This window comes from Aspergillus stella-maris (genome assembly GCF_047715825.1).
Source record: "Aspergillus stella-maris strain CBS 113639 unplaced genomic scaffold BDV14scaffold_3, whole genome shotgun sequence".
Lineage (NCBI taxonomy): Eukaryota > Fungi > Ascomycota > Eurotiomycetes > Eurotiales > Aspergillaceae > Aspergillus > Aspergillus stella-maris.
Window position 1 is genome coordinate 484,946 of NW_027396797.1, and position 22,255 is coordinate 507,200.

Here is a 22,255-nt window from a genome sequence, read left to right on the forward strand (position 1 = left end):
TTGAGTATCGTGCGCTGCGCTACAAACAGCGAACCTCGCGCCAGAATCCGGCCTGCTGTGCCTTGCTGCTCGCGAGTGGTTTCCGCTCCGTCAGTCAGGACCCGTTACTTTGGTTAACCCTGGTCAATTTTCATGACCCATTGGTTTGGAAAATCCAGGTGGCTTGAGGTAGCGCGTGTGATAGCGCCTAGACAGACCACTCATTTCCTTATTCTCACTTGAGTCATCTTGGAGGAAGGAGGATGACAAGTCATGGCAGTCTCAATCAAGCCATCAAACTCAAATTGCCAGTATGAGAAGCGATCCCTCGTGGCGCCTTGAGGATGGCTATTCTGTGGCTGAACGAATCGTTCGGCGACGCCCGCGATTAATGGGCCTGGTTAATATCGCCGTCGTCTCCTCGCATTGGGTTTATGAGTCTTATGAGAATGTCAACTTTGCGGTGACCATCATTGAACGCCCACGGTGCCTGGAGAGGATGTCATACGCGAAGCTCTCTGGCCTGCGACTGCGTTTCCTCCGAATTGGTGCAACCACCATTATCCTCTTCTTGGTCCTATCGTGCTTTGCTGCCTTTCGAAGTCCCTTCGCGCCGGATCAGACACAGCCTCTCCGTGCGCCTCAAGTCGATTCGTGCCTAAACATTCATCTACACATCAACAGGCAGACTCAGAGCCAGAATCCGCAGTTGAATTCGGCCTTCCTCCTGAGTATGCGGGGGCAATGGAACCCCCTCGGTTCTGCGCAGACCGGTTCGGCGCCTCATACTTGAGAAGGCTTCGCGATTCTGCAACCGAGTACTGCACTTCAAAGTCTCCTGGCAGACTCACCTGCTTTCACAGCAAAACCACATCACGTCGCGTCGACTCTTTCTGCTTTGCTCGTGGAGCACTGTTCAAGGGCGAAGAGCACAGATTTTCACTGGCATGCGACTTGCGAGACCTTGACGGGCTGAATGTGCCCAAATGCAAGGAGTTTGCCAACTACTGGTACGACACGAGACAAGGCCGTGTCCTCGATAAAGCCGTTAGGCTCGACGGTAATACGTCTTTTGTTCCAACTGATCCCGTTGCATCAAATTACACCATGCTTGTTGAGCGTGAAGGTGTTCATAACGTATGGCACTCCCTGCTGGAAATTATTTCTATGACTCTATCGCTAGATGTTCTCCGGATGACCAAACATCTGGATGGAGCTGTACCTATTCTCGCGGACCATGACTTGGAGAACACTCAAGTCCTCATACTCGACAACAAAGAAGAAGGTCCCTATTTCGACCTTTGGTCATTGCTTACAGGTATACCTACTATCTGAATGACCGATCCCGCACTTTCGACCCTCGCCTCATCCGAGAACCTTATTGTTCCCCTTAGCGGAGGCGATAATCCACTATGGCAAGGGGACTGGGGAATCCACACATGCGATGACTCCTCGCTACTTCGTACCTTTTCCCGTCGCGTACTCGGCCATTTCTCGCTCAACCCAGAGAAACCTCGAGAACAACCCCAAAATATAGTCCTCACGTTCCTAAACAGAACTAGCACACGTTGTCTCATTGATGCAGAAGACTATCTTGCCAGTGTTCAATCTGCGCTCCCACACGTCGCAATCCAATCAATTGACTTCGCTAAAATTTAATTCGCCGAACAACTGTCGATTGTTCAACAGACAGACGTTCTTGTTGGTGTGGATGGTGCTGGCCTGACACATAGCATGTTTCTCCCTCATCATTTAGCGATGGTTGAAATTTTGCCGCCAGATTTGAATCATAAGGGCTTCCGCAATGTTGCTGCGCTTTTTGGTCACTCTTACTTCAACGCACATGCATCCCCAAATATTCCACTTTTACGGGGCGATTGGCATGTGACTGATGTATTCATCGAAAAGGACAGGTTCATTGATATAGTCGATGTGGCTGTGAAATCGATGTACAACAGGGTTTCACGGAATTTCGATGTGCTGTAAGATTATATTACTGAGATATCCTACAATATATTCTTTTGGGAGGTACGAGTTCAGGTTGGCCGGAAGCAAGGATAGTATCTGACCCCTTCGTCAGCATTATTATCTCCATGTTTTACTGGTTATATCAGATGCTTGCGAGGAGGCCAAACACTGGTGACAACCTTCAATGGCCGCCATAGGACAAATGATCAAATGGAGAAGGGTAACAAACAACTGTAGAAAGAGAAGGCAGCAGTAGTGAAGCCGGAATTGTTACAAACATATTTGCCATATACATTTGATAGTAGTACCTATTTTCTTTCATTAATGATGCCTATCTTGGTCGCATGGATGTTGTATCTCAGACCTACCATGGCATTCGATGAATCAACAGACTTTCAGCCCAGGAAATGACCTCTGTTTGTTCCTCTGGAGACTACCTAGTGTTCTGTCTCTAGATCAGATGAGTGATGTGGTCACGTGGCTAGACTCGCACATGACACTGAATGACTTCTTTGGCAGTTACGTGGGACCACGGACCTCAAGATTACCTACCGTGCTCTGTATGCATCGAAGAAACACACGCCTACGCCCACTTCATCCTTGCTTTTAATCAAACAGCCAAAGATAGCTCAACACAGATGATAAGTTCTCATACGCGAATATCTCCTAAGAACCATTTTGTCGCGTACATTCTCCCAGACCTCTTCCTCTACTCATAATGCGCTAGGTTATTGTTGGCGCGGAGCTCTCGTTGAAATTCACTTGATCAATTGGGCCCCCGATGGGTCTCTTCGATAGCTTTCTCTTTATATATCTCCTCGGGGGGCTGACCTTTGTCCCTCTCATTACTTTACTATTTCTCCTTTACTCGTACCTCACCCTCCCCTCAGCGTTCCAACAGCCTGAGCATGTGGACGGCTCTACTAACGTCGACATTCGACGGCCCCATGACGACCAATACAGCCTCAAGTCTGGAACTGACAAATTGGAGGAAAAGTTCTATCGTACGCACGATACCGATGTCGCCGCAGGATACTTCGTGGTCTGTCGCGAGTACGTCCCGGGCGGCATCAATGGAAAGCCTCCGGAAAGAACCACGCCGGCTGGAGAAGTAATTGCTGCGGAGAGCCCAAGCGTTTACCAAACAATGTATAGAAGTCTCTTTGACCGAAAGCAAGTGCCAACAATTGATCCGACTACGAACGCGACGAAAAATGGCAAACGAACGAGGAACATGTTCTATATAGTGCTCAGGTGCCCACACTCGCTGCTGTGGAAATTTGCTGTTAGGGATACTAATGTTCTCATCTGTAGGCATGGCCACTTAATGCTCTATGACGACGCAAACCAGGTGGAAGTAAGATATGTCATTTCTCTTGCTCATCACGACGTGAGTGTTTACAGTGGGGAAACGGAGGTGTCAGAGTCCGAGTTATGGCTGAAAAGAAACGCCATCTGTCTTTCACGTCGACTGGAGTCAATAAGTGATCTTGGGGGCCCGACCCCGCCGTTCTTTTTCTTCTCTGAGAGTCTATCGGACAAAGAGGACTTCTATTTCGCCATGCTCCAAAACCAAGCTAAAATGGGAAATCTGCCCAATCCTCCCCCCAAGCATTTGGGATTCGACGTGAAGCATATAGTGACTTTAGTGCAGCGCTTGCATTCTTCCGAGGAGCAATTGCAGACGCGGTGGATCAATGCCGTGCTGGGTCGACTTTTTCTTGCACTGTACCGAACTCCCGAGATGGAGGAATTCGTGCGGACAAAAATCATCAAAAAAATATCCCGCGTCAATAAACCGAACTTCATAAGCAAGATCGGCCTTCGGGATATTGACATGGGGAATGGTGCTCCTTTCATCATTAGACCAAGACTCAAAGATCTCACCGTTGATGGTAATTGCTGTATCGAAACGGACGTCCAGTACACGGGGAATTTTCGGGTGGAGATAACAGCTACTGTACGCATCGATTTGGGACAGCGCTTCAAGGCGAGGGAGGTCGATATCGTTCTGGCAGTGGTTTTGAGGAAACTCGAGGGGCATTTGCTCATACGGTTCAAGCCTCCGCCGAGTAACAGAGCATGGATCTCCTTCGCAACGATGCCAAATATGGTGATGGATATCGAACCCATCGTAAGCTCGAAGCAGATTACATACGGCATCATACTGCGGACGATTGAGAGCAAAATCCGAGAAATGGTGGCAGAAAGTATTGTCTTGCCATTCTGGGACGATGTTCCTTTCTTGGATACTCTCGCGCAGCAATTTCGTGGTGGAATATGGCAGAAAGAGTCGTTGAAGCCCAGCTCAACTGTGGAAATCCCGGATGATTCTGGAACCCAACATCAGGTGCTGAGTGATACTAAGGATGCCACAGCCCAGGTACTAAAGTCAAAAGATGATCGCGTCAAGAGTGCTCCAATGCTTTCCGAGTCAGCCGCTAACTCCCGGGAAACCCAAAGGAAACCCGGAGATTTTGGACAAATGGATACAGGGCTTTCGACTGCATTGCCATTGCCTGAGAAAGCTACAAGATCACCCCCACGGGCGATTCGCGCTCGGACGTTTTCACATACGGCTGTGCCTGTGTTGACCGCTGATCATGGACAGATGGATGGGATCTTGTCTGACTACAAAAAACCCGAGAAGAGTAATGCCACCAGCGCGATGATTGAGATATCTAGCCGATCGCCTCCCACTTCGCCGAGCAAGACCCCCAACGGCTCGCCTTTGAGTGGTAGTCAAGATATTTTGGGATCTGTCAACAACAGCCCCGATTCATCAATCGCAGATTCTACCGCGAGCAAGGTGGAACTTCAAGTTGACTCGCTTGAGTGGCCATCATCTGCTCAGGCAATTCAACCAGACCCACCCCTGGGAAAAGTGCCCTCCCTTTCGAGCTCGACTGCCTCTACGACCTCGGACAGAAAGCACCAGAGCCCACTCACCCTGAGCACGGCAACATCGATGGCAAAGAAATGGGGTATGAACATGCTCGGAAGAGGAGAGATCAACACAGACCGTGGCGTTAGGCCGTCAACGCTTGCGGGCTTCCCTGAACAGCCAATGGGACGTGGACACCCTCTTCCACCCCTAGGTACTCCGCTGCCAACTCCCGCTACCGTCCACAGCAAGCGGAATTCTGTCTCAGCTCCCAAACGTAAACCCGTGCCTCCACTTAGTTTCCAAGAGCAAGAATCGATGAAAGAGGATGAACGGAGATTGATATCCCAACCTCTGCTCTCTCGACGGAAAAAAGGATTGGCCTCGGGCGACGCCTCCAATGGTTCGGATGAATTGCTTGTCATTGAGGCTCCCCATGATTCAGCGCCGAATAGCCCGGTTGATTCCACTTCAGTCTCGAACTTACTGTACCAAACCTCGAACAGAGACTCGAAGTTATCACTTCAAGATGATCTTGATGTTCAAACGTGACAGGACAAAGCAGAAGGGCACGCTACTCATTTTGTTCGTCTTTGAGCGTGTATCGTCTGGACGTGATGACGACAGCCAGGGAGCTAATACACCTTCATTGGGGAACGCATAATAAAGAGCAATTAAGATGTGTATGAAATCACTACCTTGTACCTCACGAGCTTATCATCTTTGTTGCTGCCTGGACCGCATCATCACATGCGGCGTGGCTCACTGCAATATCATCTTCAAGGCCACCGAAGGACAAGATATTGCCAACTCATTTATGCAGTATGATATCAACATAGCTGAGATTGAGTTGTGGACCTACCGCAGCGAATAGAGGGATTTGAAAGCCTTTCGTCTTTTACCTCGCCCCAAAACAAGCAGAGAACTTAGTTGTATTTCATGTAGTGTAGCGCCGGAGAGCAAGTGTAGGTAGCTAGTACGGATACGCGGAGTTAGGAGATGACGAGGCGGTGGGTGCCAAGACCCGCGGCCCTGGAGATTCGCCCACCAGGCGTCAGCGTTCCCCTGCTCCTCTATCCACCACCCTGGGGTCACTTTCGTTTCTCTCCTTTCGGTGTATGTTATTTTCTCGTTTCGCTTTCCTTCGTTTGGACCTTTGATTCTCCTCGAGAACCCCGATCTCAGGCCACTCAATCCCTCGTTATACCACCATCGTTGGCCCCTCCGTCTTGTCCGTCGACACTCAGTCCGGCTCCTGCGGCGCTATCTAGACTGACCCTATCGCGTCGTTCGCCGTCACTGCCTCGCGGGCAACAGCTCCCAAGATGAGTCGGTATGTGGAAAACAAGACTGACACTTGGGACATCGTGACGGCCTGAAATCAGGGTGCTAACTCCTATTCTCGGCAGCACGGAGGCCGATTTGGCGATAAACATCCGCAAGGCCACAAGTATCGGTATGTACTACACAAACAATAGTCACGCTATTCGTGGCATCATTCGCTTACCATATTGCTAACTACTTCAAATTTCAGAGGAAACCGCGCCCAAGAGTAAGGATCGGCCTTTCCGTTTCAACACGACAATTAGCCCTCATCGCTGCTTCTGCCGTTAAAACGTAGGCGACTGATACCGTGATAACAGGAAAACATGTCCGAAGCTGTATTGTGTATACGTGGGATCATAAATCATCTGCGGCTTTCTGGGCTGGAATGAAGGTGTATGTCGATCCGACATATCTCTATTTTGAGTTCCCCGCACACTGACGTGTTATATTCTCTATCAACAGGCAACCCGTGCTCGCTGACGAAGTTCAAACATTCAAAGCCCTTATCACAATACATAAAGTTTTGCAAGAAGGACACCCGATAGTCATTCGCGAAGCGCAGCAACATGCCAATTGGGTCGACAGCTTGATGAGGGGCGTCGGAGGAGACGGCATCCGAGGTACGTGAGCTCCCCTCCAAAAACTTGCGACTGGACTCTGCTCACTGAAAATTCTTTGCTAGGCTATGGCCCTCTAATAAGGGAGTACGTTTTCTACTTAGAGTCCAAGTTGGCGTTTCACCGGAATCACCCCGAATTCAATGGTATCAGAGAGCCTGCCCATCGCCGTCCTCGCACCTATTGATGTCGATTTAGGGCTGTTTGAATATGAGGAGTACATTAGCTTGAAGACAATCAATGATCCGAATGAGGGGTAATTGCATTCTTTCACTGTTTTCAGTTCGTCTGACTAACGCCGATCTAGCTATGAGACCATCACCGACCTCATGGGATTGCAAGATCAGATCGATGCTTTCCAGAAACTGATATTCTCACACTTCCAATCCGGCACGCACAACGAATGCCGAATTTCCGCGCTAGTCCCTCTTGTGCAGGAAAGTTATGGAATCTACAAGTTCATTACTAGCATGTTGAGGGCCATGCACACTGGTGGGCGATTCTTTCTTGGTCACTATAAACTATACTGACACCGTGATTCTCATAGCGACGGGCGATGCTGATGCCCTTTCTCCCCTACATGGCCGTTACGATGCCCAGCATCACCGACTCGTTCGGTTCTATTACGAATGCTCTAATTTACGTTATCTGACAAGCTTGATCACCATCCCGAAACTGCCACAAGACCCACCGAATCTGTTGGGCGATGATGAAGAGCGACCAGCTCTACCGAAGCGGCCGACTAAGGAGGTGGAAGCAACACCAACCCCGCCACCGAAACCCGTGGCTGCCGAACCGGAGCCTATCAATGATTTCTGGAGCACAGAAGCCAGGCGTCAGCAGGAAGAATTTGAAGCGGAGCAACAGCGTCTTCAACAGCAGTGGGAAGACCAGCAGCGTCAACAACTATTGGCCCAACAACAGGCTCAGCGCGACTTTGAGGAACAACAACGCCTTCAGGCAGAGCAGCAGCGGATGGCTCAAGAACAGCTCATGCGTGAGCAATATCAGAGTCAGACACAGGGCCGATTGGCCGAACTGGAGCAGGAAAATCTGAATGCTCGTGCGCAATACGAGCGTGACCAGCTAATGCTACAGCAATACGATCGCCGAGTGAAAGATCTCGAAGAACAGATGGGCCAGCTGACGTCGAACTTGAACCTACAAAGTGCCTCGAAAGACGAACAAATTAGGTCTCTTCAAGAGCAGGTTAATACCTGGAGAAGCAAATATGAAGCTTTGGCGAAACTCTACTCCCAACTTCGCCAGGAGCATCTGGATTTGCTGCAGACAACGAAGAGTCTCAAGCTTAAGGCAGCGTCCGCTCAAGAAGCAATCGAGCGACGAGAGAAGTTGGAGCGTGAGCTGAAGACGAAGAACCTCGAGCTAGCCGATATGATCCGTGAACGGGATCGAGCTTTGCATGATAGGGACCGCTTGACAGGAAACAATAAGGAAGAGCTCGAAAAGATCAAGCGGGAGCTTCGCTTTGCCCTCGAGCGCGCAGAAAACGCCGAGCGCCAGAAAGGCACAGAGATATCCTCGTTGCTGTCGAAGTATAACAGAGAAATGGCCGATTTGGAGGAGGCATTGAGGGTAAGCTACCGAAACAAAATATTATTCTTGGCCTTTTACTAATAGTGGAGCAGAACAAAACGCGTGCACTGGAGGATTATAGCACTAATAATGAGATGCGGAATGGCGACCACGAGCTTGCGCTCCAGGAGAAGGAAACAGAATTAGAAGCGATGCAGGCCGCAATGGACGAAGCCCTGCTAGAACTTGAGGAACTTAAGTTGGTGCGTTTGTTTAATGCAGCACATTGCCCACCCGTCAATGCTGACTGAATGTTATGACAGAACCAAGGCGATGCCGATAAAGCCCTGGATACTCAGATTGATCATGTTTTACATGGCACGGTCTCAAAAATCAACGATATCATCGATTCTGTACTCCAGACCGGCGTCCAACGTGTTGATGACGCACTCTATGAGTTGGATTCCACAATGCAGGCCGGTAACCAAAACGCTTCGCCTCCATACGTCCTTTCGCAGATAGAAAAGGCGTCTGCGTCTGCGACGGAGTTTTCTACGGCCTTTAACAACTACATCAGTGACGGACCCAACAGTCCTCACGCTGAGATCATCAGAACAGTCTCTAATTTCTCTGGGGCTATTGCCGATGTCCTCAGTAATACCAAGGGATTGACTCGCTTTGCGAACGATGACAGGAGTGCTGATCACTTGATCAACTCTGCTCGCAAGTCGGCTCAAGGCACGGTTCGCTTTTTCCGGGGACTTCAATCCTTCCGGCTCGAAGGTTTGGAGGCCGAGAAGAAAGTTGAGGTGGTCATCATCAACAACTCTGAGGTACAAAGGGACCTGCAGGCTCTTTCAAAGCTCGTTGATACCTTCGCACCAAAGAGCAGCCGACTTCAGACAAACGGAGACTTGGGCGACTTAGTAGATCAGGAGCTAACAAAAGCGGCGGACGCCATTGACGCCGCCGTACAACGACTCGCGAATCTCAAAAACAAACCTCGTGACGGTTTCTCCACCTACGAGCTCAAGATCAATGATGCGATATTGGAAGCTGCAATTGCTGTGACGGGCGCAATCGCCGAACTAATCAAGGCTGCCACCGCCTCTCAACAGGAGATTGTCCGCGAAGGGCGCGGTAGCTCCTCCAAAACCGCGTTCTACAAGAAGAATAACCGGTGGACCGAGGGTCTTATCTCTGCAGCCAAAGCCGTTGCTTCTTCTACTAACACATTGATTGAGACCGCGGACGGGGTCATCTCAGGCCGCAACTCCCCCGAGCAGCTTATCGTGGCTAGCAATGATGTTGCCGCAAGTACAGCGCAATTGGTTGCTGCTAGTCGTGTCAAGGCCACCTTTATGAGCAAGACCCAGGATCGTCTGGAGACTGCTAGCAAGGCCGTCGGTGCAGCCTGTAGAGCCCTTGTGAGACAGGTCCAAGATATCATCGCTGAGAAGAACCGTGATGAGAATGAAGCAGTGGACTATTCTAAGCTCAGTTCTCACGAGTTCAAGGTGCAGGAAATGGAGCAACAGGTATTTGCATTCTGCGCTTTCCCCTTCACCATCCGTGACTTGCGTAGCTGCATTGAGCTATACTAAAAAATGCCTTCTCTATAGGTCGAAATTCTTCAGCTTGAGAATTCACTTGCTCGCGCTCGAACGCGTCTAGGAGAAATGCGCAAGATTTCTTATCAGGAGGATTAGATTGGTTGATCGGTTACCCTTGTACCTACTGGTCAAGTTCCATCGGGTGACACCCTATCTATCGGTTTATGGTGCATTTTTTTTAAGCCTGGCGGCTCTGGTCAGCAGATACTTTTGTTCGAAAATGATCAGATTCTTTCTCTTTCTCTCCCAGCGTACGGAACTGATTCTGCACTTGTTAATTTCTTACATCTGGCCTATTTTGGTTTATCTAATTCCATTCGTTATACAGCCTCTCATTTGTTAATATGCAGTCTGACACAAGTGAAGAATCACATCCGCCATTTTGCTATCCCGTTTACCATGTGCATCTGGCTGACCCTGTAACCCCGCTCTTCGAGGGGACCCTTATACGGGTAGGTCTAGTGAGACTGTGAGACTCATTAGTGGATCCTTCTTTGTCCAAGCAGATGGGACACACGGGGTAGGTCACCATCACCGGCGCCCTATCGCCACAGACGTTAGACTGGTATAGTACTTTTGAATTTCCCAGTCCTTGCAATCTTGTACGCCATCATGATCTGTTTCGGCAACACGGACTACAAAGTTGGGTAAACCAGCTCAGAATTGGCGAATTCGGCTATTGTAATGATGTACTCAGGAGCCTAGCATCCCTTCTGTTGCCATGCAGTTGAATCTTTCGTCGGAAAGCTTTGAATTCCTCTTGGCCTTTGTACACCGCGTCACCTTTCTTTGTCCCACTAAGAACATCCTCTTCACATTGTCTTGACAGCGATGACCGAACGGCTACTTCGGAAGACCCCAATAAACCCCACAAATGTGTACTCAAGTTCTGAATTTGTCAGAGAAAGATTGCTTTATAATGCCGTGAAGAGTACATGCCAGCTGAGAGTGAGACGCTGTACGATTAAGGGAGATGAATACAAGTCTACCTTGCACACGTTAATCGAGTGAGGTCTGTCTGGATCCCATAGGCAAATCTCCGTAGTTGGGTAGGGTAGGTACCTAACCTAAGGTAGGTCGACACTGTCTGACATCATAATTCGGCTTCGGCTTCGGGGCTCGATGCGCTTGTCACTCCCAATTGTCCTTGACGCAGCTTCGTTGTACAGTTGTTGTACAGTTGTCGGCTGCTCAGTCTCTGGAATCCCCCCACGGCCAACCTTAGAATCAACCCTTATTCCAGCTTTTCTGTATGCTATTATGGAATCAACTACTACGGGAAAATATCACATTTATATAGAAGCTTCATGCCAGTATCGTTTTCCTGCATAAATATACTCCATAAGTACGCCAAATCTAACGTCCGGGTAAATTTTGAAAACATAGAAAGCCACCCGCCCCAAAGCAGCATAATGACAGTTGTGATTCAGTGAGAGAAAGGGGGGAAATAGGAAAGAAACCGCCCTCAGTCATCAATCTGTACCCAGTTGCCTCCGGACCGCCATGATGCCGCAACCCCAGTACTTTCTTCAAATCTTTCTGATTCCGAGTCTGTGAATCAATAGCGGAATGCGACAGGACGGAATGCAAATGGAAGAGATAGTTTTCAGATCGGGTAGGGAGACACTAGCGCCAAGTAGAGGAAGACGCACAATGCAAGTCACGAGAAAAAGATGGGGAGAAAAAGAGAACTAGATTGAAGGGCTGCTGGATGTCATATGGATTGTTAAAAAAAGAAAAGGAAGAAATGAAGTTGGTAGAAAGTCAAAAACCATATGAAAAGCCTGAGAATCTAGACGAACTGCCAAGTTCCGTGCCAGCAGAAACTAAAGAAAGTAGTGAGGTTCTTCATGAGTGTTGACATTAGCCTTTTTGAGCCAGGAAGTGTTGCCACTTCAAGGCATGAAGCCTTTCAACATTATATGTGTACGGGAGGAAAGAGCATCGGGATGTGGGTAAGTGTCCTCTGCGTTGAGGCCAGTCGCAGTCCTAATATATATCAATTATTTAGGAAAGGATTGAAGTCGAAAGCATCAAATGACTCGGGCATCAGTGGCGCTGTACTGTACGGGAGAAGAGCAGCTTGTTCGTCCCAATTGGAAAGTTGTATGTTTGCTAGGTCGATGTAGTTCTCCGCTTGGGATGTTTGAGTCTGCGGGCCACGATAAACACCGGATACATTAGGGACCTCAAAGGCGGCATCCTCAACCATTGGGCTGACCATTCCATTTGGATACGGTGACGCTGTAGCTTCGGTTGGTTCTGGAGATGGGGGTTCCATTGCTGCACTTCCATGGCGACCTGTTGCGACAATGGTGTCATTCCCGGCGATCTGAAAGCTGTCGTTTCTGTTGACGACTAAGGTGGGCAGGGCAGCAAACGCCATGGCAGGTGTGTTACGGCTCTGCGTCTCCTTCTTCCTCTGGTCTTCCGTGACATAGCCCGTAGCATAGCAGTGCTTGATAAGATCGTCGACCGAGCAATTGGTCGAAAGCTGGGCTTCGGTTGCGGTTGGGTTTTTGACTCGTGCCATTGTGTACTGCTGCTGGTCGTTAAGCGTCAACTCCCAACCCATGGCATCAAGATATCGGTCCGGTTGCAAAATGCCGATGAGATCAGCACTCAAGGTCAGGAATGATTCGAGAGAAACTTCAGTGTCGTGCCCGTCGCGGACGATGGAGTAAGCTTTCGCTAGTATTGTCCATTTGGCTTTGAATGGGTCATTCTGCCACAGGAAGCGAAGAATACCGGACTTTGATTTCTGGGTGATGTCTGGAAATATTGTAGAATAAAAGCCTAGAGGAGGTTATTATGTGTTGCATTCGAACCGTTGGGGCTTGGCTTACTTCTGAACGCTATGAAACTATTCAGAGGCCGTCTCTTTCCGTCCTGCGGCCGTTTTCCTCGCGATGGTGCTGGACGATTCTTAGGATCAATAGGAGTAGGTGAGGTACGGTTCACATCTGGAATGGCGTTGGAACGAATAGCTGGGGTTTCGCCCCGAAAGAAGGGTTGTCTCTGTTCCTTGGCTTTGACGTCCTGTATGTACTTGACCAATTCTTCCAGCTGTTGAGGAGGCATGCTCAGGAGGAATGCGTTGAAAGCACGCTGAAGAGGCGACAGCGTGTTTTCCATAATGGATGACAGTTTTAGCGCCAGGATTTGAAAAAGTAGGGTGTCGGGTCCTTGCTCAAGTAGAGTTGAGTGGAAGAAGAAACACCGAGACTGACTGGGAACAACTAAGTAAGATCGAGGACATTTGAAGGATTGCAGTTGAAGGGGTTGAGAAGAGATGGAAAGAAATAGGGAGGGGGTGAGACAAAGGTTGCCAGTGTTAGTCTGGAGAGAAACAAAGTCGTGAGAGTCCACTAGGCTGACTGGTGGCAGGTCAGACAAAGAAATGCTAGTGAGTTATCATTCACTGGATTATTCACCAACACATTAGTTCAAAAACCACTCTCTTTCAGTTCAGCCACTTGTAATTTCACATGCCTTTAAAAGATGTAAGTTTCGTAAACAGAAAAAAAGAAAAGAAAAGAAAAACAAGAAATCGTAGCAGATTCGGAGCTCGAGGATACCATGCAAAAGCGTTGGCGATTCTCTAGGAAGTGTATGCACCTCTGCGGAACACTGCTAGGCGATAAGCATAAGCTGCTACCTACGTAGATAGGATCTTCGATTTGATGTGGAGCATTCCGTACTTATGCATCATCACATCTAGGTACAGTGGAAATTGAAGCCTCTCTTGCTTTGAAAGTCGGGATTCCTAGACACTTTGAATGTTGCCATCAAATTATTCGTGTTCTTAATGTCCTCATGATTCCATTGTAGCCCCGATATCATCGCAAAGTGAGAAATTGCTACAGTCATCCTAGGTGGCCTGCGCGACGGACACTGATTTTCCCTGCTCCTGCGGCAATCCGGCAACGGGCTCGACTGCCCGCTTACATCAATGTTAATGATCCTGGGGCAGACGTGACGGCTGTATAGATATCATGGGGAGATGTGGAAAAGAATTGGTAGGCCCGGGGATGTTTGAAATATTTGGCTAATACTTGGGTAGAGCCGGTGCACCTAAATCTGAGCGCCAAGTATGGTCTGTCCTATAGATAAACCTTCAAGGACACCACTAATCCAATTAACAGTATAGTCAAGGGCTGTTAACAAAGACTTTACTAACCTCTCCAAGTCTTACCTGTATGACCACTATAACAGCTTTATTGATTAGCCTTGCTCCTTGGAATACAAATAGTACTAAAATAGGCTATTAAGAAGATAATACAAGGTAGCGCATGCGCAGTTTAGGAGGAAGGTGATGGCATGATTCAAGAGCCACCAAAGTGCGTATACAGGTGGGTACTTGTCCAGAACCCCGACCAAGGAGACGACTGACTCGTTGATTTTGCAGGACTTGGCCGGTTGCCATCGAACTTGCAGAATCCTCGCCAGAATTGAAGGCAGCCATCCAGCACGATGTGTCCAAGAAATCCCTTTCCATGTGAGAACTAATTCAGGGCAAGAGCCACAGTCCTTCAAACATATTCATTCGCTTCGAGTGAGCACCCAGTCGTGTATGGGAAAACGAAGCAAGTGGAGTCGAAGAATCTCTTAGTTCTTCACGAAGGTTAGAATGAGCCGGGCTAGCTGTAAGGGAGAACATACACTGAAGCTGATCCAGTAGAGAGATGCAGGCCTTCATTGCTCTGTAAGATGCGCGGTTCGTCGCTAGCCAATCCCCTAGAAAGATGTTAAAGACCGTCCGCAGTTATTGATTAAAGATACTTACAGAATTGATAAGCATCCTCTGGAACACAGTTCACAGCCCGAACAATGATGTTCTTCTCTGCATCGTTCAGGTTAGGGCGGCTTTCCAGGGCTTCGTAACAGATTCTTTGAGCCTGGATCCGATACTCATGGCCGCGATGATCTTGGCTCAGAAAATTGATATTTTCAGCAATGGCTTTCCTGGATAAAGATTAGCAGACAGGTCTGAAAGAACCAGACTCAGCTCACGTCATATAGTATTGGTTGAGGCCAGCTCGGAAGACGTAGTGATAGCCATACTGTCTCGTATAATGGGCAAGATCCTCATTCGCGCTTGTCTCCATCGACACAAGTGTCTGGTGAAGCTCGAATTTCTTCTCACCCAGTAGCCCCATTTCAATGGCCGGGTCCAGGAGGCTGATGAGTTCAATGGGATGGCCCTCAAAATCGGCAACGGTGGGCGCGACATGATAGTCGTTAACAATAGCTTGGAGAATAGGTCCATGACGACGAACAGGGAGCTCTGCATTTCCGTTGGCTCCACTGACCCTGTGGGATGCATGCAGCAGCTTGCCACCGTTGAACAGAGCAGAAACCTGAGCCATCAGTCGATAGCTGTTGTGGTGAGACATGAACGAAGCGGAAATGTACGCTGCCTGTTCCCGCACCGTCAAAGGGAGGCCGGCATTTCTAACGGTAGCGTCAAGGAGTCTGAAGATGATGTTGCTGTAAGCATTCATTGTGAGCGACTGCGAGCTGATGGCTGTGGGGGTGTCGTCTGTCGTAGTGCAAGGTGGTTATCTGGAAGCAGCTCGAAAGGAGTGAGATAAGGGTAAACGAAAGAAGAGTTGAGGATACGGAGAGACATACAAATCCTACGATGTTACCGGAAAACATACTTTATCGTTGTGTTCTTCCTGATTTGGAATCAATAGCAGCAGTTCTCAGCTAAGTAATCAATAACGCCTGAGTGAATTTGACTTCACTTGTGATTCACCAGACCAAGCTAAACAAAGAAATGCGCCAGCCTCCAAAGTCCAATAGGAACACAACCTGATCCGCAATGTCTCGCCGAGTCTTTCATCTCGTTCCATACTTGAACTTGGTTGTCCCAGTTGCTGTCTTTGAGACACCTTCTCCTGTCTCTCCTCGCTCGCCCATTAATGATCGCGGATGACTTTCAATAAGATATGCATTTTGACGGTTCATTCTAACTCTAGAACCCCAGCAAAACCTGAACTGACAAAATGACTGCTGTTTCGATTGCCATAAAGTCAACAACACAATCTGCCGACAACCTCACAGAATTACTCTGGCAAGATGCTTTGCGCCATCTCGGGTCTACCAACAATGAAGTCCTCCTACCGACGAATGTGGTGGACATCATCGGCCAGGACAACGTCGAAAAGATCAAATCCCGTCTTTCGTGAGATACCAAAATCCCTTCTTCCTTATTTCTGGTCTTACAAGCTCTGGCAGGGCGCTGTTAGGCACTCCAGTCGTGTCCTTTGTCGATGAATCAATCAACGCTCTCCGTGTTCTGCGTACACCAGCATTCTCAGGCTCGTCGATCTCTGTTGCCTCCCATGCCAGAGCCTTTGGCTCCAAGTCTAGCGAAATGTCTGTCAAATCGCGATCATCCATGAAGCCTACGAAAATTCCTCGCCCACCCAATGCATTCATCCTCTACAGACAGCATCATCACCCCAGAGTTAAGGAGTCATATTCCGACCTTTCCAACAACGAGATATGTAAGGCTCATTATCCACCACTTATCATCCGAAGAAGCTGAACAGATTAGCGGTGATACTAGGCAAGCAATGGAGGGCGGAGCCCGAGGAGGCCAAGCTACATTTCAAGAATCTGGCGGAGGAGTTAAAAAAGAAGCACGCCGAAGAGCATCCTGACTATCAATATACTCCTCGAAAGCCATCCGAGAAGAAGCGGCGCGCAACATCCCGCTCTTCTCCCAAGTCTTCAAAGCGCTGCTTGCATGTTGAATCACCACACTCAATGACCGCATCGTCGCCAAACGTGTTCACGCCCCCGATGTGTCCTGACATGCAGAAACCCCAGAACGAAGGTGCAGCCTACATAGGCCCACTGGATGGGCTCAACGTTATGTTCGATGCCAACGGGCTGACTGAAGAACCTGTCACTTTCAGTACCAATGCATTTGATACTCTATTTCAGCAGGGTGGAGGAGTATACGACAGAGCTGCATTGTTGCCGCAGCTCGATATCACTGAACACTCGTTCGGGGAATCCTTCGAATTTTCAGATTTTGCGGCCGGTTGCTTCTAGGCTAATTCCTTCGACTCAAACACATCACTGTTCTTGGATCAAACCGGTATACCAAGATTTGAACGCCAAGTGTGGTCTGTTCTATTTCGTGAATATTAAGGACACCACTGGTCGAAATAATAGTATTGTCAAGTGCGTATGACAAAGACTTCGCCGACCTCTACAAGTCTTACCTACATGTCCACTATGAGAACTTTGTTTTTTAGCCTGGCTCCAATGTGGATAGTGCTACAATAGACAATTTAGGACAGCATACGCGGCAGCACATGCGCATTCAGGGGCTGGGTAATAGCACGATTCAAGAGCCACCAGAGTGCGTACCTATACAACAGATTATACAGGTGGGCACTCGTCCGGGACTCCAATCGAGCAGACAACTGACTCGTTGGTATTGCAGGACTTGGCGGGCTGCCTCCGGATTTGCACAATCCGAACAACGACTTTTCTCGCGGGTTTTCGCTTGGGATAGGATACGCGCCCGGAGCTCGACCATGTTGCTCACAGCTTCCCAAGAGTTTCATCCTGAGGCATAGAGTCAGAAAAGATATTTGCAGAGGGCGGTGCTTTTACTGGCGTTCAGTTGGCGATGTACATTGTCAATTACCATCACATTGTCATAGAAGCCATTTATGAATCAAGAGGAACATTGACGCGACCGCGGAATCATTTTTTGAACAGAAAATTGAAAATGCTCGCATGGGCAAGAAAAAAAAAAGGCAATCGCCGGGCGGCCAAGAAGCAAAAACATACAACAGCTGGGATTCGCATGTGGTCACCCACCATACTACTAACCAGCCGGCGTGTGGCTTAAGTACGGCTGAGCGGACGGGAAGCCCTGTTCTCCACACCCTGTGGTCGTATGTATTTATCGTCACAACGACATGGTTTACAATCTTCTCACTCGCAAAGCTTCCCCTCTGTTCTTTCTGCTCTCCACGCGCTCGCGATCCCGCAGGATCCTTCATCCTCTACGACCGATCTCATCTTCATCACAAAAGCAATATCCGCACTAATCCGCTAGTTCAGTCTGTTGACGCATTCTTACCGCAATTCTCCAGCTGGGCGTTTCTCTTTTCCTGCTGCAGGAGGACCTGAACGCCAGCGCCAAAAGTGTCAACACAAACAATGCATAGCCCCCAGCTGCAATGAGTCGATACCTTACTCCGTCCAGGGTTGCCTTACTGTGTCTCATTCATATCTACACCGAAGGTGTGGTTCCAAACTCGTCTGCAATCCATGTCCTTTCGTTTGTGGTTGGTTACCTGAGTCCCCTCGGCGCCGGGGACGCACTTCCCTCTCCCGGTGAACGGGCAACGCAATATGCAGTGTCAATCGATGATCTGGAGAGAGTTCTTATCGCACATCCCTCCTCCATACCTGGCCGATCGATTTGGGATCTGTTTCTTCGGAAGATCTGGTCAATCGACTCGTGCGATGCATTAGAGGTGTTGTTCACAGAAATATCCACCATCCTTGCCAAAACGCGAGAAGAACTGATCAGAGAACGAGATGCTGGCCTCGCACCCGAATCCAGTGGAATGCGTCTATCTCGATGTTCTCCTCTTGGCGCGTTTGTGAGGAGAGCCCAACTGGAATTCACAAGGCTGCAGTTCCACGATTCAGTGAAGCTCTGGAAAGGGTTCGTCAAATATCGCCTGCCCACCTACCGAGTTTGGGCGCGCAGGAACCCGTCCGACGAGCAGCCGTCTGTTGACATCAATTTACTTGAGCTCGGCCTTGATACAAACAGTCACCTGGCCCAAGTTGCGTATGGAAATATCGAGGACGATGAAGAGGACGACCGCTACGTCAGTACCAAAGAAGTCGAGCGCCTCTTGGAATTCCAAATTAGCGAGCTACAAAGTACGGTGCTCTGCCTCTGATGACCTTTGAATATTTTATCTAACTAGTCAGGGTTTGGTGGAAGAGTGCCAGAGGGGATGAAAACACAGCTGAAGCGTATCATCGCATCTGGCGTGACATTACCGAGCTTGATCCATTACCTCCGGTGCGCTTTCTAATATAGTGGTTTCTTTCTGTATTTGGCTGATAATTTCCTAGATTCCTGGACGCTTGGAGAGCTGGTGACTACCCGTCGTCCTTTGACAACCTTCATCGCTACTTCGATTATACGATGCATAGCCGTGATAAAGGAACTTACCAGTATGCGCTCCTCAATCTGGCCATTCTGCAAGCAGACTTTGGGTGCTACGGCGAAGCTGTATCCGCAATGCAAGAAGCCGTGTCCATAGCTAGAGAGTCTCATGACATGAACTGTCTGAACTTCTGCATGAGTTGGCTATATCACTTTGGGAAGGCCTTTCCAGAGCTTATAAAAGATGTTGAAAACACCGGGATGCTTGGAAATGAGAAAGAAGGGCTTGCCTTCCTCAAAGCGAAAGCAAAAGAGACTGAAATGTGGGGTTTATTGAGTACGACTCTTTTGAGCGAAGCGAAGCTTGAACTACAAAATGTAAGGTTGGTTTCTGTTGTTGAATATCTGCCTCTGACTTTTCCAGGGCGAGAGTTTAGCGTCTTCGATTGAGAACATTGTCCGAGCAGCGCATCTCAATGTCACTAAAAATCTCCTGAATTCGATGGGGCCACAGCTTTTGCTTCAAACTGCTTTGTACTCGAGAATAGGTATTGTGATTTTGATTCGAATATTTGTATTTGGCTGACTCTCTTCTACAGGTGTCACCCATCTTGCTTGGCTGAGTAGTGAGATATTTCGCCACTGCTACCGAAACAGTGCACCTTTCGAGGATTACTTGAAGAGTACATTCCGGAGTTGTCAGTTGGTAGGTCAAAACCCGAGCAATGCTCTTGCAAAAACTCACAATGTACAGCTAGCGCAGCAAGGACGGTATAGCGAGGTGTCCGCCCACATGGCTGAGATGAGTCCTGAAAGGTTCCGATCTCTGAAAACAAGTCAGTACTGGGCATTCTTCTCTGGAGTGCTCCAACTGAAACGTAAAGTCTACAAGTACGTTCGTTTCCTAAACTCATGATTCCAAGCTAACTCATTCTCAGCGACGACCAAGAAGCCGCGAACTATCTGCTCTCGCAGCTCCAAGCAATCGACCTTCCGGATAGCGACCTGTCCTTCCATCTATCCTTCCTTTCCGTCGAATTTCTAATACGTAAGGCCAACTACGCACAAGCGCTCGACCTCATCGAGAAAACCGCACAATCAATCCACCAGGATAACTTCGACATCCAGCCCCAGGTCAAACTCCTCTGCCTCAAGGCCCGCATTTTCGAAAAAATGGGCCAGCCTCAGCGCGGCTTCTCCCTAGCAATGAGGGCCGCCAGCATCGCCTACCGCTCGCGCCTGCTCCCGGGTCTCTGGGAAGCCATATGCTCACTAGGCGCCGTCCTCCTCAGCCTCAAAGAATTCGAAGCCGTCGCCCTAATGATCGAGAGTATAATGCCTCAGATACTAGAGTGCAGTGACTGCGATCTTGCGGCGGGCGCATACTCCCTCGTCGTCGACGCGAACATGGGCATCGCCGGCAAAATCTGGAGCGAGGGGGGAAATAATCCTGCGAAAAAGGAATACATGAATCGCGCTCTCGGGTACCTGGATTGTGCCTATGATCAGTATGAAGAGATTGAGGATATAAGGGGGCAGTGCGAGATGATGGCGAAGAAGGCGACCGTGATGCATCTCACGGGTGACTCGGTTCTTGCAAATGACTATGCTGCGAAGTATCTTGATTTGAGGAAGCAGAAGGCTTCGCAGGGATGAATGACGTGCGTCTAGTGGATAGATTAGTCCGAGACTGAACGTTCCAGAAGTCTCGTCCTATTTATTATAATGAAATACAGAATACAAGAAGTTTAACATCGATCCAAATTTACAACCACACCCTCTCATCCGAACCCAAAGGCTTCAGCGTGAAATCCCAACTCCCATCAACCCCCTCCACAAGCCCCAAATGCCTAACAAAATACATGCTCCCAAACCCGCTCTCCCCCCGCTCCAAGAAAGCATCATCCACATCAGTAGGTGAAGTATAATCGCGCGCCTCAGACCCCCTCTTCCCGGGATACCGCCCTAAAGACCTCAAATACTTCCCCGTCCCCGCAAGCGAATCATCATCCTCCCACGATCCACCCTCCGTAATCTGTCTATACAGCGCCGCCAAAATCCCAGCAGCAAGGAAGTACCCGCTCGCATGGTCAAGTGCTTGGCATGGAAGTGCGCGCGCTGCTTCGTGTTCGGTACCAAAGTGTTCTGCCTCAGAGACATTTATCCCTGTAGCCGTTTGGACAAGCGAGTCGAAGCCTCGTCTTGAAGACCAGGGACCGGCGGTGCCGTAGGCGGACATATTGGCGATTATGATACCCCTGCCATGTTGTCGTTGTGACAGGAGTGTTTCACGCGAGAGGCCCTTGGCTGAAAGTGCGCCGGGGCGGTATCCCTGGATGAAGACGTCCGCGTCCTTGGCTAGGTTGAGTGCCGTTGCAAGATCATGCTCGGAATCTAAATCGAGTTGAATTGTGCGCTTTCCGCGCGCGAATTCCCGGTCCAAGCTTGGTGAGTCTGGGAGATTTGGGCTCGTTACCCAGAGGACGTCCGCGCCGTGCGCGGCGAGTATTTTCCCTGCTACGGGCACTGCGATGACGCGGGAGAATTCAAGGACGCGCAGGGAGCGCAGGGGTTTATCGCTTCCTGGACCGAGGCGGGCTGATAGTGATGTGTTTAGGCGGGGAGCGTCGGCGATTTTGCGGAGGTGGATTGGGAAGGTAGGGAGGGACTGGGATTGAGGGTGGTTGTCCCATTGGGAGTAGTCGCGGAGGGCAGAGATAACGAGGCCGGTGTTTACCGCTGCGGATTCGAGATCGAGGGAGCGCCAGGTTGAGATCGCGGAACTGATGTCTTCGCGCGTTGCGTCGGGGTCGCAGCCGAGAAGGGCCTTTGTGCCGGCTCGATGATGTGGGAAGCCATCGTGTACGCGGACGTACCCGTCTAATGTTTTGTGTACGCCGCTGAGGGGTCCCCAAGCTGAAGCAGGTGTTTGCCATCTATCGTGTAGAGTCGTTCGGATTTAAACTCGATTGAGGCGTGGCTGCGGTCGACTGACACCTTTGGTGGCGGAATGGAATTTCGAAGACCGTAGATTGTTGACGCGAGGAGGGTAGAGAGCGCAATTGAGGATTGGGCGAGATGGCCGAGTTTAAAGGAGGATGGTAGAGTGGGTTTCTCGTCGCTGGGGATGGAGACGGAGCGAAGAGGTTCTTCTGGGAGGTCTAAGCCT

General features: G+C 49.4%; 7 protein-coding genes across 7 annotated transcripts; 5 read left to right on the forward strand and 2 right to left on the reverse strand.

Moving 5' to 3' along the window:
* Nucleotides 1–292: 292 nt before the first annotated feature.
* BDV14DRAFT_195516 (DUF563 domain protein) lies at nt 293–1,314 on the forward strand (the record flags this gene model as incomplete). The annotated part of the gene is made up of 2 exons (XM_073772240.1): nt 293–614; nt 668–1,314. 2 exons carry the CDS (start codon nt 293–295, stop codon nt 1,312–1,314), a joined length of 969 nt encoding a protein of 322 aa, XP_073632942.1.
* Nucleotides 1,315–2,422: 1,108 nt separating this feature from the next.
* On the forward strand, nt 2,423–5,720 carry BDV14DRAFT_163940 (SMP domain-containing protein). Its single transcript, XM_073767115.1, has 2 exons — nt 2,423–3,201; nt 3,262–5,720. The coding sequence occupies exons 1-2, from the start codon at nt 2,729–2,731 to the stop codon at nt 5,381–5,383; spliced, it is 2,595 nt and encodes an 864-aa protein (XP_073632943.1). The 5' UTR covers nt 2,423–2,728; the 3' UTR covers nt 5,384–5,720.
* Nucleotides 5,721–5,832: 112 nt separating this feature from the next.
* BDV14DRAFT_163944 (putative cytoskeleton assembly control protein Sla2) lies at nt 5,833–10,731 on the forward strand. The gene is made up of 12 exons (XM_073767116.1): nt 5,833–6,164; nt 6,241–6,287; nt 6,366–6,383; nt 6,475–6,550; nt 6,620–6,777; nt 6,840–6,920; nt 6,973–7,030; nt 7,082–7,266; nt 7,322–8,370; nt 8,424–8,573; nt 8,634–9,848; nt 9,933–10,731. The coding sequence occupies exons 1-12, from the start codon at nt 6,157–6,159 to the stop codon at nt 10,017–10,019; spliced, it is 3,132 nt and encodes a 1,043-aa protein (XP_073632944.1). The 5' UTR covers nt 5,833–6,156; the 3' UTR covers nt 10,020–10,731.
* A 908-nt stretch (nt 10,732–11,639) lies between these two features.
* Nucleotides 11,640–13,409, reverse strand: BDV14DRAFT_66664 (mating-type protein MAT alpha 1-domain-containing protein). Its single transcript, XM_073777253.1, has 2 exons — nt 12,770–13,409; nt 11,640–12,719 (listed from the first exon to the last, which is right to left on the reverse strand). Exons 1-2 carry the CDS (start codon nt 13,056–13,058, stop codon nt 11,923–11,925), a joined length of 1,086 nt encoding a protein of 361 aa, XP_073632945.1. The 5' UTR covers nt 13,059–13,409; the 3' UTR covers nt 11,640–11,922.
* Nucleotides 13,410–14,087: 678 nt separating this feature from the next.
* MAT1-2-4 (putative mating locus protein) lies at nt 14,088–15,614 on the reverse strand. The gene is made up of 3 exons (XM_073767117.1): nt 14,937–15,614; nt 14,710–14,888; nt 14,088–14,660 (listed from the first exon to the last, which is right to left on the reverse strand). The coding sequence occupies exons 1-3, from the start codon at nt 15,425–15,427 to the stop codon at nt 14,434–14,436; spliced, it is 897 nt and encodes a 298-aa protein (XP_073632946.1). The 5' UTR covers nt 15,428–15,614; the 3' UTR covers nt 14,088–14,433.
* A 320-nt stretch (nt 15,615–15,934) lies between these two features.
* On the forward strand, nt 15,935–16,991 carry BDV14DRAFT_195520 (HMG-box domain-containing protein; the record flags this gene model as incomplete). The annotated part of the gene is made up of 3 exons (XM_073772241.1): nt 15,935–16,113; nt 16,167–16,438; nt 16,489–16,991. 3 exons carry the CDS (start codon nt 15,935–15,937, stop codon nt 16,989–16,991), a joined length of 954 nt encoding a protein of 317 aa, XP_073632947.1.
* Nucleotides 16,992–18,046: 1,055 nt separating this feature from the next.
* Nucleotides 18,047–20,797, forward strand: BDV14DRAFT_66722 (putative anaphase-promoting complex subunit Apc5). The gene is made up of 7 exons (XM_073777255.1): nt 18,047–18,854; nt 18,906–18,999; nt 19,053–19,464; nt 19,511–19,634; nt 19,686–19,792; nt 19,841–19,977; nt 20,025–20,797. Exons 1-7 carry the CDS (start codon nt 18,137–18,139, stop codon nt 20,740–20,742), a joined length of 2,310 nt encoding a protein of 769 aa, XP_073632948.1. The 5' UTR covers nt 18,047–18,136; the 3' UTR covers nt 20,743–20,797.
* Nucleotides 20,798–22,255: the final 1,458 nt, after the last annotated feature.

Coding starts and splice junctions, on each gene's coding strand:
- BDV14DRAFT_163940 (XM_073767115.1), top strand. CDS start 2,729: ATGGGTCTCTTCGATAGCTTTCTCTTTATATATCTCCTCGGGGGGCTG. Junction 3,202..3,261: donor ATGTTCTATATAGTGCTCAG/GTGCCCACACTC, acceptor TCTCATCTGTAG/GCATGGCCACTTAATGCTCT.
- BDV14DRAFT_163944 (XM_073767116.1), top strand. Junction 8,371..8,423: donor ATTTGGAGGAGGCATTGAGG/GTAAGCTACCGA, acceptor ATAGTGGAGCAG/AACAAAACGCGTGCACTGGA. Junction 9,849..9,932: donor TGCAGGAAATGGAGCAACAG/GTATTTGCATTC, acceptor CCTTCTCTATAG/GTCGAAATTCTTCAGCTTGA.
- BDV14DRAFT_66664 (XM_073777253.1), bottom strand. CDS start 13,058: ATGGAAAACACGCTGTCGCCTCTTCAGCGTGCTTTCAACGCATTCCTC. Junction 12,720..12,769: donor TAGTTTCATAGCGTTCAGAA/GTAAGCCAAGCC, acceptor AACCTCCTCTAG/GCTTTTATTCTACAATATTT.
- MAT1-2-4 (XM_073767117.1), bottom strand. CDS start 15,427: ATGAATGCTTACAGCAACATCATCTTCAGACTCCTTGACGCTACCGTT. Junction 14,889..14,936: donor CTCAACCAATACTATATGAC/GTGAGCTGAGTC, acceptor ATCTTTATCCAG/GAAAGCCATTGCTGAAAATA. Junction 14,661..14,709: donor AGAGGATGCTTATCAATTCT/GTAAGTATCTTT, acceptor ACATCTTTCTAG/GGGATTGGCTAGCGACGAAC.
- BDV14DRAFT_66722 (XM_073777255.1), top strand. CDS start 18,137: ATGAGTCGATACCTTACTCCGTCCAGGGTTGCCTTACTGTGTCTCATT. Junction 18,855..18,905: donor CCAAATTAGCGAGCTACAAA/GTACGGTGCTCT, acceptor CTAACTAGTCAG/GGTTTGGTGGAAGAGTGCCA. Junction 19,978..20,024: donor CTGAAACGTAAAGTCTACAA/GTACGTTCGTTT, acceptor ACTCATTCTCAG/CGACGACCAAGAAGCCGCGA.